This window comes from Molothrus aeneus, chromosome 3, assembly GCF_037042795.1.
Source record: "Molothrus aeneus isolate 106 chromosome 3, BPBGC_Maene_1.0, whole genome shotgun sequence".
Taxonomy (NCBI): Eukaryota; Metazoa; Chordata; class Aves; order Passeriformes; family Icteridae; genus Molothrus; species Molothrus aeneus.
Genome location: NC_089648.1, coordinates 72,902,629 through 72,920,841, shown reverse-complemented (window position 1 = coordinate 72,920,841; position 18,213 = coordinate 72,902,629). Strand labels below are relative to the sequence as shown.

Sequence of the window (18,213 nt, the reverse complement as noted above, 5' to 3'; positions counted from 1 at the left end):
AGTCCTGTGCATTTCTCCTCACACCCTGCTCTCTAAGCAGTGTGTGTCACTCTGAACTTCTCCAGCATGCCTCTTCCCTCCACTTTACAAAAGGCAGCAATTATCATAAAACGCATCCAAAGCATTTTTCCCAACTGCTGTAAGATTTTTCAGGGAAATACTCTTACTATATTACAAGCAGAAATACTCAAAGACAATTCCCACATAGAAACCTCAATTCTACTACTAAAACCAAACTAAGGAAAGAAAAAACCAAATACTCCCTGAAAGTATTGACTATGAACTGGAAAAGGAAAGCATTGTGTCTCCCTGTCTAGGAAGTAACATTGTAATTAAAGCCCTATCAAAGTCAACAGAATAAATATCTACATTTGAATTTAAAACAAATTGCAGTACGTGCTGTTTGAATGGTGCTCTAGTATAAACTTTTTAAAAAAGGAAAAAAAAAAAAAAAGGAAAAGGAAAATAAAGAAAAAATAAAGAAAAAATCCAGCTGACTGTGCCCTAGCCAATCCTTCATTTGGTTCCAAGTATTTATAAGGCCAGGCAACAACAGTGTTACAGTGGACTGGCAATGTATTGATGGTGAAGTTATTTTTCTCAAAAGGTCAAATTCTAGTACCAGAATCTGAAATGTTAGTGCTCTGCAAGACACATCAAGCATAACATTTATTGCACTATATAGTACTATGCCCTAAAATAGAAATAATTAGTACTTATTTTATAATTAGTCTTCAAAATTCTGTGATAAACATCAATAAATACTTTATGTCCCACAATACCTTTTAAAAACTACTAGGTTTTCTCTTAAATTAAAGTCTCTTAATTCTCTACAGCCAGAAAAATAAGTTTTTTGTAACTATTGTTTTTAGTTTCCATTGACAAACACTATGGTACTAAAAAAAAAGAAAAAAGAAAAGAAACCCAACATTCTGCAGGTGAAGCAGTGTGCAGAGTGATGGTCTGCCATAATTTCTCCTCTAGGAATGGACTTCTACAGAAAAAAAAAGTTATGCAGCTGAAATGATGGTATTTCTCATCTGGACTATGTAAACATTGCACACCAGTGCAATCCTGGCTCCCCTGTAGGTGCTGTGCAGTAACACTATTTAATATCACAAGAGGGCACCAGAGCCCATCTGAAAGGAACTTACAGGCTACCTTCCTGTTGCAGGATCACTATTACTCCACTGATCACATGCTCAATTCTGTGCCAGAAACTAATAGGGCAGTTTTGATCATATGCTCAGTCAACATACACGGTCATAGAACTGAACATGTGAATCAGGAATTGTTTCAGCTCGTTTTTTTTTTAACTAAGCCTTCATTTCTTTAAATCAAATGCAACAATTTATCCAGTAACTAAAATAGAAATATGGTAGCTTTTAACAAATGTGCTAGTTATGTGTAATATGCATTTCCTGCTGAGAATTAGTAAGCCCTTTTCAGTCTAATTTGGGAACCATCACTTTTTAAGACTTGTAAGACAACTATGCTGTAACTGGGAGGCTCCTGTCTAGCCTGTGGGACTATTTTGGACAATCACGTTAAGCAGGACAATAATATAGGAAGGCTGTACTAAGAAAGCACATCCATTGTGCCCAGAAGAACCTGTGGTACTCAGAAAGCAGAACATTGTAAAACACTGGATACTATTATAAAAAAGAGTAATTTAATTAGTAATTAGCTTTTATTTTCACATAACCTTCAATTACAGCAATGTTAGGGCTCAGTGGCAACTCTGCAGATTTGAAAAACAGTAAAACTCCCAAAATAAAGGCATATTGTCTTAGATACTTATTACATGCAGATATAATTATGAGTACAATGGCCTATTTTCTTCACCAAACTAGGCAAGTAATAGCCTATATCTTGTAAGTTATTTGGGGAAGATACTCTACTGAATAAAGCACTGAAAAATTCAAGTACTTATTAGACATCAGTATAGCCACACAATTCCAAACTCTTGGGGAATGAAGTGTGCCATTTGTTCTTCAGATAATCAATTACCTACCACTTCTGATCTCATAAAACAAAGACCTCCAAAGCACTGAGTAATACTAAGATGGTTTTACAGTTTAATTGAACTTAAACCCCCCATGGCTAATCCATAGGTAGGAAAAGGCAGAGAGATATAAAGGGGATATAGATCATCTAAATCAGAGCCTAAGTTTCAAGGACACAAAGCATGTTAAATTATTGACTCCTTAACTCATTTATTGTTAAGGAGAACATGAAAAAACATTAAAAACTAGATTCAGGCACATGTATTTTGACAGCATTAGTCTGTTAGTATTTATCAAAGTATTTTTTCAATTATTTCTAATAAAGACAGAAAATACGTCTACTGCAGAGTAACTTATTTACATGTGTCAGCAGTTTTTTCTAGTAACACACATACATGTATGTAAATGTTTTAAACTTAATTTCTATTAAGTATTTGCTCATCTGTAAAAAAGTAGCTTCAGCTCATCCTAAGCTTAAAGTTTCATCTTCATATGAAAAATAGAATTACACAGATCTATGTATATTTCAGGAATCAATGCACGTGTTTATAATGACTGGTTCCCTGCAGCCCTACAGAGGAGGGGCACAGCTGAGGCAATGCAAAGCTCCCCACACTGCCTTGCCCAGGGGCCTTTACTCTTAACCAGAATGACCATCTCTGAAGGTGCAACAGCAATCCCAACTGCTAACAAGCCTGGCTCCCAACACACAGGAAACAATTACCTCCAAAAGCCCAGATTTTAGAAATTCTACTCTACACCAGATTTCTATTCTTAATATGTTGCAATTACCATCAAACAGGGTAAGGACTACCAATCTAAAAGGATTTTTTATGACAATGGAAAACCACTTCCTCTTGCAGTTCCTTGTACTTGGGAGTGAAAGGGTAGTTCAAATTCATGACCTTACTGCTCCAGCTGATTACAGTAAAGAAGCAGTTACAGACAACTGACAAATCCCTTCAAATACAGGAAAACTGACACTAGCACAAAGTCATTAACACATTCCTATTTTAGGATGTTGGATAGAAGTTGGTGAGAAGAGATAAAAACAGTAAAATATCACAAATTTCTTGTAAAAGGGAAATTGTTCTTTTAAGCTACAAATTGCAACAGTGTCTGACAAAGGGGTTATAAAACCATGCACCCTTTCCCAGTGTAGTGCTCTAGATTCTGGCAGCTGAAACAGGAGCAACCGAGTTTGATGCCCATTTTAAAACAAGAGTTAAACTTAGCTGAACCTGTTGATACAAGCAGGCAGGACAAGTTTGGAAGGTGGAGGGAGAGCTGCATTTGACAGGCATTATCAGAATACCAATGGAAACTGCATGCAGACATGAACTTACAATGTTGTTCTACTCTGAAAAGTGACTACATGGTAACCATACCCCTTATTAAAGTACACTCCCTGTTTGATTTCAGGTGTAAGTTCTCACTTAGTGAGAAACCTTTGATTTTTTTTTTTTGTATGTGAGAACAAAACATGCTTCCAAGAGTGGTTGATGAACACACCAGAATAAATATAACAAGACAGACAATTAACTGCAGAAATAACCTTAAACTCTTAGATGGCGCACTTTGAAGGCAACTGTGCAAAAATATGGCACAGGGCAGAAAGGCTAAAAAAGATTACTGTATTTTTCTGCATTTTTTCTGAAAGCAAATATCCAAAAGTCCTCCATTTCCAAATTTCAGGCAGATTTTGTAATATAGCAAAAAGTTTTTATCAGTAATCAAGGTCCACTTCATTTGGATGATGAAGAGGACACATGGAAGCCAACAAGGTTGTGTCAATTTTCAGAGTACAACTGTATATTCTGGCAGTTACACACTGATCTAGTACATGATTTTAACAAGCTATTAGGCTTAGTTGACACTGCCAAACAGTTCAAAATGGGTCAAAGTCAGTATTTAACAATTTCTGCTGATAGAGGCAATCCTCTGTACTGATCACAGCCTATTTTCTCAGAACTGAAAAAAAGTCTTTTAACATTTATCAAATGTGAAACAAACAAAACTTTGAATGGTTTAAATTTTAGATAATGCCTTCCAAAATTTCGTTTAAGTATAGTTTTCAGCAATATGAAAACTATGGTGAGAGTACTTTGAAAAGAAAGAAAGAAAAAGATTTCCATGATAACCCCATTGTCAGATGTTCAGAACTTTCTCAAAAGCCTCCATTTGGGCTGAAACTTTCCATGCTTGGTCTCAGCCCAAAGGTGCACTTTGTAGACCTGAAAAAGGAAAAAAGGTAAGTAAAAAAAAATAAAACGTGCTGAAACATCCCCTTGCCCAGTTTTATTTCGGGTATTCAGCACTTAACCTTGAAGGGGATACTGTACTGCAAATGTAATATATTTAATTATTTACCCTTGTTATACAAATCACTCACACTTTTCTCACTAAAGGTGTATTATGGTAGGCATTTAAAATATTTGTTTCCTGTTTTATCTGCAGTAAGAAGTATAGGGGATTATGCTGCCTATTGCAAGCATGGAACTGTGCATTGAACAGTTACTGGAGCAACTGACAACTCAATCTTGAATTACATCCAGTTCCACTGTATGATTTTAGCATCTAAATTAAATGACTGCAAATATTCGCAGCAGAAAAGAAAAAAGGTACTAGGTAACCTCAGGTTAGAGGCATTATCTTCTAAATAAACTGTTTACTGTGGTGGGATTTCTTTAGATCCTTTGTTTTTTTTAACCTTTTTTTTAAAGAAAGGTTGAGCTCCCATGTTATCTTACTAGCCAAAAAAAAATTTGAGAAATTATTTTCAGCATTCCTTAAAAAATACATCTGATAACAGAGAGCCACCACTAACAATGCCTTTGCTACTTCTTTGACAAATGTTTTTTTTGTCTCCTTCCATCAGTCTGGTGATAAATTACTGTCTTCCTGGCAAAGTAATTGGGCCATGAGGCTGACTGATTCAAAAATCACCTTTCAATACATTTTACATTGAGAGAGAGCACTGCTCACTTTTCTACTTTATCATGGCAAGGGGCATTAATGAAAGTCACTTCACTGTTAAACACATCATCTAAAATGTCCTTAAAGTGGCAACACAGTGGAGGAGAAACAAAAATAATGCACCTTTGCTTGTCATACTGTGGAAACATAATAGAAAAAGGACCAATAATTCTTACTGGGCTTCTACAAGGGAAGAAAAATCAGTTGTTGGCCCGATACTGCTAAAAGCTGAGTGCCCTCCACTGTCAAATCAATGAGCATCTGAACGTGCTCTTCACCTTTCAGGAATGGCCCCTCTTCATTACAAAACTGTTTAACAGCAAAGGTAATGTGACATCTCTTATGCAACACATATTTTACACATAGAAATACATACACACATACAAACAAAAAGTGTTTTTTTGGTTTTTTGTTTTTGTTTTTTTTACCTAAATGCAAACTGGATGAGGATCCATGTGATGAAAGTGATGGCGGTGGCGTAAGTGAATGTCCTGGCGTTTGGCTTGGCAGAGGCATGCCTATTGGACTTGGAGAGGAGGAAAATCCCAGACTATTGTAAAATGGCTGCCCTATGGGTGCTAGGCTGCTACTAGATCTTTTGTACAAGTCAGAGCTAGTAGATAGAGAATCTCTCCTTGTGGCACTACTACTTGCAGAACTGCCAACTGAAGAAGAAATAAAAAGACCCTAATTACACAGTGTCAACTGAATAAAACCTATCCCCAACTACAGCTGGGCAACAACAGATGCGATCACAATAATTACAGCAATCGTTATGACAAAGACAATCACTGTGATAACCACACATGCTTTTAAGTAAATCTAAGTGGGTATAAACATACCACTGGCAAATAATTTCACCAATGTCCATGTCTTTCAACATTTCACACTAGACTTCTCACAGTAATATTGCAGTACTCTGTTTTAAATGCCTGACTTCAGGCTTTGGGACAAAAATATGGAATTTATAAGATTAGATTACACTGTCACTTTATTGGATAAATTATTCTAAAAATATTGCCGCTAAATTATTTGATAATTTTTTTCCACCATAAATTATTAGTCAGACAGTGACGCTCATTTCAGGAAAAAGTCTAGAGGAAATTTGTTGTTGTTTAAAGGTTCACAAAATAATTTATATTGATGTTCAGCTGTTTCTGAACTTCCTTGTTTGTGAAACCCTCACCTGTAGGAAAAAAATGACTACTTTAAATTCCCTATGAGAATTATGGCTCTCAAAGAAGTGTTTTGAAAAGATACTATAAAGAGGGAATAGGCCAAGAAAGAAGATGAGAAGCACAGCAGAGATAGGAAAATTAAGTGAGAAATTAAAAATGTGATTTTACTGCTATCAGTGTTTCTGAAAGTCAAATTAGACTAGAGGTTTTGGATAACAGTGTATTAGTGAAGGACTGGTTATCCTGCACAGCAGCGTTCAGCAGGGCGATGAGCAGTCTAGGACAAATTAGGAGAACAATAAAAAGCTTTTAGAAATGTTAAATTCTAGTATCTGCTGCATACTAGTGAAGTATTAAACTAGAGTGCCTGTTTTAAACATTGAACATTATTATAATCATGAACCAAATGAAGATTATGGATATTTTAATAACGAATATCTTTCTTAAGCTGAATTTGGAAAATTGATTACTACTATTGACTATTTCAACTTAAAAAGGAAAGGTCACAATTTTTACTTCCATCACCTTTGTCCTTTTCAAGTACTTTCCTACTAAAGCTGGCAGCATGGAACAATATAAAGGTCGCCTGAAACTTTCCATTTTTAAGACATTAATTTGTTTTCTCATAACATTAACAACTTGGCTAATATTTTTCATGGCAGGAACTTGCTCGGACAAAATTTTTAATAGAACTTTTGTCTAAACACTGCCATTTCAGAAATACTGTGAAAGAAAGGTGCTTTATCTTTACCAAAATAATCTAGCTACCTCTTTGAGAAGTTGATGCTTTCATGCACTCAGACCAAATATGCTAGCAACAGGAGACCTTTATTTTCACACTCTTAAACTGGATTAAAAATCTTTGCAAAATCACAGTTCACCCAAGTTCAGCACAGATCTGCTACAGACTCATAGCTGAAAATTTAAACTCCTGACCATACACAGCACGTCTGAGATGGCTGATTAAGGTTGTGCCCGCAATTGAACTTCAGTGTGTCATGTCAAAAACAGACTTTGAAACTGCTGTCCAAGATTCCACCTTGTGTTGGAAAGGCCCACGAGGCAATGAGGAAAGGAAGTTTTCTATTTCAAGTGGCAGGGAGACGAAAGCCAAACACAAGAAGTAGACTAGGGAGAGGGGAAAGAGAAAAAAGGAAACCAGAAGGAAGCGAGAAAGGTAAGACAAAGGAGCCAACAAAGAGACTGCAAGAAAAAGTGGCAAGCACTTTCAGTGGGACTGAGGATGAGAAGAAAGCAGATCTGAAGAAAAGTTAGGCTGTAGAAGGTGTATGTGACTGTGGGGCAAAAAGACTGAATAGTAAGCTGATGATGGGAACATCACACAGTACAAGTAGAAACAGAAACATACTTAGGAGGGAAGCAGGAGATAAATGTTGCCTGGAAACTGGGAAGGAAGACATACTAGAGGAGAAACCAGAAGGAAAAGATACTGGACTAACTAGGCAAGGAGATTGAGAACAAGAAACCAGAAGAGCAAATTAAGGCAACAGTTGAAAGAAATCTCAAGCTCTGAGACCAGCTCTACAGGCTCTGGCTCAGTGAGCCATATCAATGTTAATACAATGCTACATGATGGACTGCCATTTTTCCATCTTTCAGCGTTTCTTATTCAGCTAAATTACTGCAGCTTAACAAGTTACCACAAAGCAGCTGAGCTGCATTTTCACACACAAAACAAGCAAAGCTCACAAAACCCAGAAGATAAGTTGCATTAGCTTACTCCTCTTCCCCCCTCACTATTTAATCCAATTCCTTTACAGTTGTTACAAGCCAGAAGGCGGCATCTGGAAAGCTGCCACAGTTGATCTAATTCTTGGCTACCTGTTAAGCTGCAGTGACTTATCATCATGCACCTAAACCTTTAAAATGGAGTATGAATAACTTTATTATAAAAGAACAGAGACTGTGAGTACATACAGTCATTTATATGGTATGTTTGCTGCTTTCAGCTGTTACTTTGTTCAGTCATTCAAGCTAGAACATGCTCACCTTCACATTTTTTGCAGCTATTTTTGCCCCCTGCAAAAACTGAAAACATAAGGGCAAATTGTGTTCTGCCATCTATCAGTCTTCATGGCTATATTTTAACTGAAATTCAACATTTTCAACACACTGATGGGAGTTACAAAGAAACTGAAACCATGGCACATAAAAAATTAAACTTTCAATTTGCCTCAATATGCACAAATATCACTTGTTTAAGTGCTCATCTGTATAACTCAATTCATATATACACACAGGCCAGAATTCTAAAAAAAAAAAATAAATAATCAGGAAGCATTTTTAAAGTGGCTATTAGGGCAAGTACAATTTATACTTGGAAGAAGGGCACTTTCAATATACTTTTATTCTAATAATACTACTAAAAATATTTCAGGTTTAGATAGCACCTTTCATCAGCACTTCTCAAACTGCAAAAGCATAGGGTTCCTGCTTCCCTGTGCAAACTACCATGCTAATTAAATCACCATGGATACTGCTCCAAGATTTTAGCATGTGCTCTCTGTGCTGAGGGCTTTGGATAAAGCTCTGTAACTGACCTTTGCTACAAGAATAAGGCTTAATCTCCTGTGCCAGAAAAAGCTATGATGATTTTCTTAAGTAGATACACAACTAAAATTTGTGTTCTATGGAGGTTCTTCAGATAATGCAGGATAAAAACTTTTACAACTTATATCTATTCTATCTAGAGGCCTTAAATAGTTGCATGGTATTAAATACATATATTTATTATGACTATCAACAACTGTAATGAACTGTCCCTAGAGTGAAACACAGCCGCTAAGGATTCACTGAAACCTTACAAATAGCTCAGGACAAGTTATGTTATGTAATATTGGATAGTACAGTTTTGTAAATAAAATTTACTTGCTGTAAATTAAGGAAAAATTAGGAAAACCTACACTACTGAATAGCCTGAATTTTTTTTTTTTTTAATTGAACATGGGATGTTTTGGGTCTCCTCTTTAAAATCAAATACTGGACAGGATCACTGTAAAAACCTGATTTTGGACTTCCTAGCATTAGTTTTGTTAAAGTAAATAATTTTTCTGATTATTTTATGAAAATTAACACTGAGAAAAAAAACTGTGTTTGTATGCAACATATTTGATGTCACTAGTCACACAGTTACCAAACAACTACCATGACTAACACTGAAGGGTGTGCTTTTCCTTCTGTTTTTTCTCCCCCATATATTAGGTCATTTTGTAATTTTATAAAAGTTGCTTTCTTTAGTGCTAGTTTTCCTTAATTTTGCAAAGAATTATGTTAGAGTGCATAAAATTCCCCCAATTTCTACCCATTTGCAAGATATGCAAGATCAAACATGCTCCCCTGATTTCATTAAAATAATATTAGTAATAAGAAGCAATTCAGTGCTGTAAACTTAGAGATTAATAGCAAAAGGTGATTTCTTAAAAAATGTTTATCTTGCTTTACTAAAACTGAATTTGAAATATAAAAAACCTACCTTGCATGTTTAAGAACTGTGAATATGAAATTTCTGCTTTAGAGCAGAAACGTGATAGAATGATTTTTTTAAAAATACAAACAGGTTGGTAATATTTAGGAGTATCTGTTGAAACAATTAAAGGCCCCAAACATGCACAGAACTATTTAGCTTAACTGTATCCAAGATTAAACCTGCTAGAGCTAACAAGGACTATTCTTTGGTATTAGGTATTTTTGTTTTATAAATTCTTTAAAAAAGTTATGGAAACAAGCACTTTGATATTAGATCAAATTTAGAAAGTCATATGCTCTAAGAAAATTAGGAATTTTTCTGATATCATTATTAAAACAAAAGAATGTATACCTTCATTATCATCAATTGTTACTTTAACTACAGAATGAAGACTTTCTTGAAAACAAAAGCCGCTTACAGAAACAGTAACAAATTTCTGGGGCACAGTTCAGTGATCAGTACGGAAAAGTATTTTGGAGATTCCTGTGACTACAAGATATTGTTCAAAAATGCATCTTCTATACAGAACCCAAGTGAATTTAAAAAACTTCTTTTATTTCTCCCTCTGATTTGCTTTAAACTTATATAACCTATTTTTGCATTTTTTTATAAATGTTTGTATATATATGATGCCTGATACAGATACATTTTTTTGCTTAGCACAAAAGTCTCACAGAATGTCCTCACTATATTAACAACCTACCTGATGAGCCAAATCCACCAAGTGCAGAGCCGATAGCTGCTCCTAAAGAGCTGCTACTTCCAAAGCCAAGAGATGTGCTTCCTGGTTGGCCAGGACCATGTGAAAAAAGGGAACTGCTCTGGGAGTTATTGGTCAAAGAGTTACTGCCATAAAATGAATTGGATTGTAGGCTACTATTTGTTTGCTGTTGCTGTTGCTGTGGCTGGGCACCAAGTGGCCGAAATAGACCGTTCGTGGCTCCCGCGAGATTGTTTGCTGTTCCTCCAGCTGAAGCAGCTGCAGCTGTAAAACACATGTTTTCAATCACAATTACTCTCTTGAACATTTCTGACTGAAAATGGATTATTCAGAACTAAATTGTATTTTCTTGAAGCCCTCTTAAAACAAGCAGAAATTCACATATTAAAGGACTAAGAGACTTAATAGTATTATACAATCTTACTCAAGGAAAAAGGGTGAAGACAACACATGTTTTAGGCTAATCAAGGCTGCAGAACTGTTAATGTAATTGAGGGAATTTCCAGTGTAAACATATAAGACATTACTGTTTACTGAACTTTTATATCCAAAATTGCAGTGGCAGAACTGCAGCTAAGAGTCATTCAAAGACATCTTCAGCTACTGTCAGAAGCAAGCTCTGCACAGAGAAAGAAGCTGATAGATTAACTTAAAATCTAATTTTCTGAACAGATTAAGTTAATTAATCCAGGGTTAATATTCTAGATTTTAATTTAACAAATGCAATAAATGGTTCAGTAAAGTAATACTAGACCTCACACCTGGTAAACAAGAAGGAAACTAGAGAGTTTTGATAAAACGAATTCTCCTCTTTTGTTTTCCATTCTATACATAGCTTTCTCCTTGCCACATTTTTCAGGAGAAAAGAAGTTTCATGAGAAAAGCATAGCAAGGTTCCAGAGCAGTCCATCTTCTGCCAGGCCGAAGCAATGAAATGATGCTACCTAGAGGACACCATTTAGGGGACTGATGAGAAGTGCATGTTATAATGCATGGGGAGAGGAAGGAGAAAATGTCCCTATCTGACAAGTAACATTTGCAGAAACATGCCTGTGTATGTATGGGAAGAAGACTGTAAATTCCAATTAAAAATGGAAAATCCCATCTGTGAGAAAGAACAGAAGACAGAATAAAAAAGCAAGCATGCACAGTATATCCTTCACAACTAGAAAACTTCACAGATGCACAGAAAAACACTATGTCAAATATTAATCAACATTACTGTTAAGATTCAGTAGAGAAGTGAAAGAAACCTCTGTGCAGTATTAAATATTTACCTGCTTGTGCAGCTGCAGAACTGATTAGCACAGGAGTTGAGGCCACCAATCTGACCGGTGCGCCAAGGCCAGTTCTTGCTCCAGGGCCTACGACTAAGGCACCAGTCTGATCGTAATAGGCAGTGGGAGCCAGCACCTGGTAACCTGCACCACACAGGAGACAAGGATCAGTGCTACACACAGGCTCACACAGCCAGCATTTCCTCTCCCCTTGAAATATTCTAACCACAAACTACAAACCGGCATTTCTGCCACAGTCTCTGAATATCAACTGGACATCAAAGCAAATGCAATAAAGATCATAAAATACTGGGAAAAAATAAGATTTAGAAATACTTCAAGTTATTTTTTACAACTAAAATAATTGCTAAAATTAGTAGTCTAAAGTTGAACTTACTGTCAAGGTTAAAGTTTCTAACACCATAGTGAGAAGGTACAGGTACAACACAACCGGCAGATTTGGACCATTATCAAATCAATTTCTTTCAGTAGTTTAAAATACTTTTCTCTTGTACTCCTTTGCACACGGAGAAGCTCTTGAGAGGAGTACAATTAAAAGGCTAAGCTAAATGCAAGTCTGGCGATTCCACACATTACCTAACCACACTTAAAAGTCCATCTGCAAAAAACACATTAGGAAAGGAATGCTGTGTGTGCAGGAGTACCTTGGACCAGCCAGTTTCACAGGAATAAAAAAGACTGTAATCCAAGCATAACACTTCATTCAGTTGACAGTTAAGAACTGGAATTGATGAAGAAAGGGAGGAGGAGTTGAAAAAGGAGAAAAGCAAGCAGTTGGAAGGAATACAGGATACAATATATGAATGAAGAAAAGCGAAAGATCCAAAAGAAAGCCAAGCAAAAAAACCCCTTTATTTAGAACTAGAGCAAGAGAATTAATTTTAAAGCTCTTGACACTTTATCGTGAAGTGGATGAATTGGAATAAGAATCCCTCAAAAATGGAAGACAAGCTACAATAATCTAAGAAAGGGTGCTGATTTAAAATACAACAATTTCTAGTTGTTAGGTTGAGTATTCTTATGAAGCAATGAAACAAAACCCAATGGAATTACAATATTCCTCCCATGTTCAAATATATACTAACAGTATTAAGAAAAAAGACAAGATTGCAAAAGTCACACATCTATTTTTGTACATGTCAGAACAAAGATTCTAAGTCAGCTGTTCCCATCAGTTGCCTGGTATGTTCAGAACTAGGTCTAGCAGATTTCTCTCTGAAATACATATGGACCTGAACATAACTGGACCTCTGATTTAAGGTGAGTACCACAATCACCAGCCTTCCAAGTCGTATTTTCTCATCCTCAATTTCTAAAACATCTCTAATCTCCTCTGCCTAGATACTAGCCAAAAAAAGAGCTGGAAACATCATCTGCCTTCTGGCCTGGTGGTTGCAGTGCTCTGCAGGGAAGATGGATACACAGGTCCAAATTCTCACACACTAAGAAAATATGAAGGAGACTCAGGTAGCCCTGAACAGGACAGGAACAATGAAAATCCAGATTTTTAGGTTCAATTCACAGTTCTGGAAGTGAATGCATTATACTGGTTATGAAAAATCATCATTGCTCTAATTCTAAACCTGTTTGTTCTAACTGCTCACTACTCGCCTTGCATTCCAGGGACATCTACCTTCTCTTTCCCACCAACAGCACAAGACAGTTGCCCTCCACATAATTTGTCTGAAAATTTGGCCAGTTAAAACCAACCAAAATGGGTTCTTACACTTGAACTAGATAGAAATACTTTGCTAGAGGTGTCACTGCCTCTTCCACCTACAAAAATGTGGTCTGCTCTACCCTTTCCACTACTAAGAAAAGTTGCTACATTCCCAAGGTAGGGAAAGGTGACAAACTATTGTCTGTTTTACTGTAGTTCTGCAGATAACACAAAATATGAGATTAGTGACACAGTACAGAAACTCATTATAATAACACATGTTCCTGCACACATTAGCAACGTTTAATTACTAGTACCTACATAATTTCTGCTTCTACTCGTAGCAGGTTGAACTGATAACAACATGCTGGTTCTGCTGTTTGTTCCTGCTGTATCTTATAAAACCACTTTTTCAGAACCCAGAATTGGCTAATGCTTAGCAGTATTTACTCTGCCCACCTACCCTCTTCAAATCCACAAACCTATGGATAATGCTGTGACTGTTGAAGTAAAACTGCATAAAACACCCACTGATTTTATGTTTACACCCTTCCACTCATCTGAAGCTGACATACAGCTTTTTATATGACTTCAAGCCCACAATGTAAACAAGTCTATTTTCCAATGCAAAATACCTGGAGGGGGGCAGGGGAGATAGCTTACACATTGCATAAATTAAATTTACTGCAATTAATACTAATGCATTATTATCTAATTAATATTAGATTTTCTAAAATAATTTACTCATATGACTGCTAAATTAAAAAACTGAAGCAATTTGCCCTTGCTCTTTGCATTACAAGATGTCCAAGCCCTCTTGATACTTCCCTGACATTATATGAACTTGTGATCCACCCCCAGACAGTACATTTAAAATAAGTAATGATAAGCTAGGTCAATAGCATCCAGATACTGCCACAGAAGGTTCAAGATATGAATGAGAACTGATGGGTTCATTTCTGTTTCCAATTTCTGAAATACATTCTGAACCAAAATAGGCCTCAGCTTTCTACTGAAATCTACCACAACAAAGCAACATAGGACTGGCTATTTGTGAAATTGCTAAAACCTTGCTAAGTGAATCTGCAGCCTCAAAGGTATAAAATTTTTTGCTCTGATTTCAAAAATAAAATTTCAGAGAGACCATCCAAGATCAAATTAAGTAACTGAAGAAGAGCTCTCAGAACAAACTTAGAGCTTCTCCTTTCCTTTCCACTATTCCACAAATTGTGCCTCATCCCAGAAAGCTGAGCACAAATCTAGAAACCCCTGGCTTCTCTCTTATCAGAGATAAGGTGATGACTTGGCAGATCTCTTCTCTAATTCCTCCTCTTCCTGTTTCAGTTTTTATTACCTTCCATCACATCACCATCTCTCACTGTGGCTGTGCAATTTCCCTTCAAAATTAACAATTATCAACCTTACTTCAGTGCCTTCATATTCAAGTTCTCTATGGTGTTCCCATGCAGTGAGAAAACTAAAACATACTGTTTCCTAATCAGTTCCTAATCAGACCTTTTATTTTAGAGTTCAATTGCTCCATCTATATTTACTGTCTCTGTATCAGCAGGGAATGTGAAAGTAAACAATCTAGTTTAAAACGATGGTGTTTTGCTGAAATGATTTCTAAATGTCTCCAGAAACCACAGACTCCGAAAAACTTTCTGATTCTTATCACACAAACCTTGAATATACCTAAGAATGAGAGGAAATGAAATCTGCTCTCTTGGCTCATATATCTCATCCTTAGTATTGCCCTTCTCCATCCAGCAGTGCAACTTCCCTCAGTGATGACATCCAAATATATGCCAGTTTGCCACTTGTCTCTACACAGTTTAACAGCTGTAACACTCCTTACTGCCAAGTCAATTATCTGGTCCTTTTAAAAATGCCATCCTCTACCCTCCCCAATTCTCTTTGTCCAAAACCTGAACCCCTATAACCTTTTGCTTGTACTGATGAAGACATGCTCAGCCTTATCTCTGCACATCCTCTCACAAATCATATTCAGAACTTACTATCCAGCCAGTAACCCATTTATACTTTCTATAACCACTGTAACTTTGCCTATACTGTATATCTGAAACAATGAAATCTGACTTCTTTTTCATACTTCCCAATGCAATGTCACACTTCAAATTCCTCTAGGTAATAAAACAAAAAAATGCTAAGCCAATGGACAGAAATTGTTGATTTACATGCTTTTTACTTGGGTGTTTTTTCCCAGACTACTCACTTTACATGTCCACCTGCAAGCCAGATGCACCATGACAGCTTTACTGTGTGAGCTCCATAAAACCAAGTGGTATCTGATCTAGTCAGTGCAGTCAGTGGAGCTTCTGGTGGGATTTGGCTGACCTGCTGTTACAGACATCTATTTCTGGGTAAGCTGAGCAGCTCTGCAGTCTCTTTACAGCAACTGCACAAGGAAGATCTCCACTGACTCCTTAAGACAGCTGAAGTCTCAAGTAGACTCCTGACTTTGGATGATTAAGCCAAGTCCAGAAGTTGCCTGTGATAAGAACTGGTTTTATTCATAAGCAGAATGTATACTAATTGCCCTATGAATTTGGGAATACCCTCTGATACTTTCTTGCACACATATATTAAGGCAGAAACACTGTTTTTCAAGAATCTTTGTTATTGAATGACTTGCTCAATTAGGATAGGAGAATTTAAAATGGTATTGTGCAACTTCAATGCAAAATGCATTTCACATTAAGTGGTTTTAAAAAAGAACCTTGAGTTTCACCTTTTATCAGCCTTTCAGTACCCAGAGGGGCCTACAGGAAGGCTGGGGACTTTTTCCAAGAGCATGAAGTGATAGAACAGGAAGGAACGGCTTCCAAATGAAAGAGTGCAGTTTTGCATTGGATATTAGAAACAAATTCTTTACTGTGAGGGTGCTGAGGTACTGGAACAGTTGCCCATAGAGGCTGTTGCCACCTCACCCTGGCAAAACCAGGGTGGATGGGGCTCTGAGAAACCTGGGCCAGTGGAAAGTTCCCTGCCCATGGCAAGGGGTTAGAACGAGATGATCTATAAGGCCCCTTCCAATCCAAACCATTCTATCCTTCTATGATTTCTGAAAGGAGACCTAACAGTACCATTATGCGCAAAGTAACCTGGATTTCAGGCCCCTTCTCTCTGCACACAGAATGAGATAGGTACCTTAAGTGACAGAGGAATACATCTTCCTTAACAGCTAACAAAGAAACACATGAAACATCAAATTTCAAAATAAAGCCATTAAATAGTTGGGATAACATGAATTTCATCCAACACAAAGGCTGTGACAAGGAGAAAGCAGCTAAAATAATTTCAAGACAGCAGTATGGACAAGCTAAACAATACATTCTGACTTGCTAGTTCACAGTGAAACAAACTACAAATATCCTCTCTGTAAAGAGTATTTAAAAGCTTGAAACTCAATTCGGACCTTCATATTCTTGTAAAATGTGATAGTCCATTGAAACATGAATTTCACACGAAATCTTGTTTATTACAGGTGTTGCTCAGTGGTTGCTGTCTGGGATTCACTGAATCACATTCTGGTATCTAGGTATTATTTAGTCATCCAGATTCAATTTTATAGTAAGGTAATAGAAAAACACATCTCTGGAGCCAAACTCGCTTTATCCTAAATCAGGAAACTAAAATAGAGGCAGACAAATCAAGAGTAGAAGTTCCTATTTCTCTTTGCTTATAAATGGAGCCCAAGCATCTCTCTCAAATACAGACACCAAACCCAGTAACAAGATTCCCACATATTTCATTTCCTCATTCTATATTCTTCTTAACCTAAAAAGAGGAATATCACCATCACCAGCACTCCTGAGTCACTACAAATCCATCTGATGATGACTGAAAAAATGTCTTTATATTTTGAGCTCTATTCCCTGTAATAGTGTGGTTGGTAAAGCTTAAGTCAGTTGCACACAATTCCTATTATACAACAGTCTGAAATATATTCAGAAGAATTAAATTCTTTGGCCATCCAGGCTTGAAGCATCAGATGGGATAAAGCAGGAGCCTACAAAAGAAACTGAATAAAAAGGCTCCTGCCCTCATGGAAAACCTTTTAGGACTTGTGGAAGAGGAAAAAAAGTCTTCAAGTACCTTCTTCAAAGGACAGGCTCTTGCACTACTGAGATTATGTATCTGACCACTCAGTATTATTTTCAATCATCCACCTGGGCGGGGTTTATGGGTTTAAGAACTACTCCTAAGACAGCTACTACTCCAGATCCAAAGAACTAACAAGTAACCATAAAAAAATGTACACCACACCCCCTCTCAAAAAAAGAAAAAAAAAAGAAAAAAAAAAAAAAGTTATAGCTAAGCCTTTGAGGCTTGTGCAAAGATGGTTATAACATCTCTTACATGCCTCATTGTTTGTACCCTCATCCACTGCTTCAGTGAGGTGCAAAGTACCACGTGGCAGGTACCAGGACTGTACTTTGCTGATTCCTCATTTTTAGGAGAAAGATGCTAAAAGCTGAAGATAACTACTGCATGAGAAGAAATAGAAATTGCAGTTATAAAAGAAAACAGGAAAAACATCATAGCCAGTCTGCTCTGCAGCTAGAATCAAAAATGTGCTCATGGGAGGCCAAGTGCACGATGCAGCCTCAGAACGCGTAGTGAATAACTCTGACTCCAGGCTGCAGGACATCTCACAGTGGTGTCGACCAAGGAGAGAACTTGCACAGGTCAAAGGAATGGATCAACATGATCTAACTCAACTATGCAAAAACATTAACTTTCATAGTGAGGAACGGCCATGTATACTGAAACTGCTCTTGCTCAGGTAACTGTACCAAACACTTAGATGGTTGAACTTCAACCTAGCCACTCCACAACACATGAACCACTTCTCAGCAAGTC

At 36.8% G+C, this 18,213-nt stretch overlaps 1 protein-coding gene across 6 annotated transcripts in view; it reads right to left on the bottom strand.

The window, feature by feature from the left end:
- Window positions 1–18,213, bottom strand: part of PUM2 (pumilio RNA binding family member 2) — a 68,714-nt gene that overhangs the window by 11,845 nt on the left and 38,656 nt on the right. For 4 of the 6 annotated variants that reach the window (XM_066547167.1, XM_066547169.1, XM_066547168.1 and 1 more), the window contains exons 11-13: window positions 11,646–11,789; window positions 10,351–10,632; window positions 5,411–5,647 (exon numbers count right to left, since the gene is read on the bottom strand). In XM_066547167.1, the coding sequence (XP_066403264.1) occupies window positions 5,411–5,647; window positions 10,351–10,632; window positions 11,646–11,789 (663 nt within the window). The remainder of the gene's footprint in view (window positions 1–5,410; window positions 5,648–10,350; window positions 10,633–11,645; window positions 11,790–18,213) is intronic. The other 2 variants (XM_066547171.1, XM_066547172.1) reach the window with 1 other exon arrangement.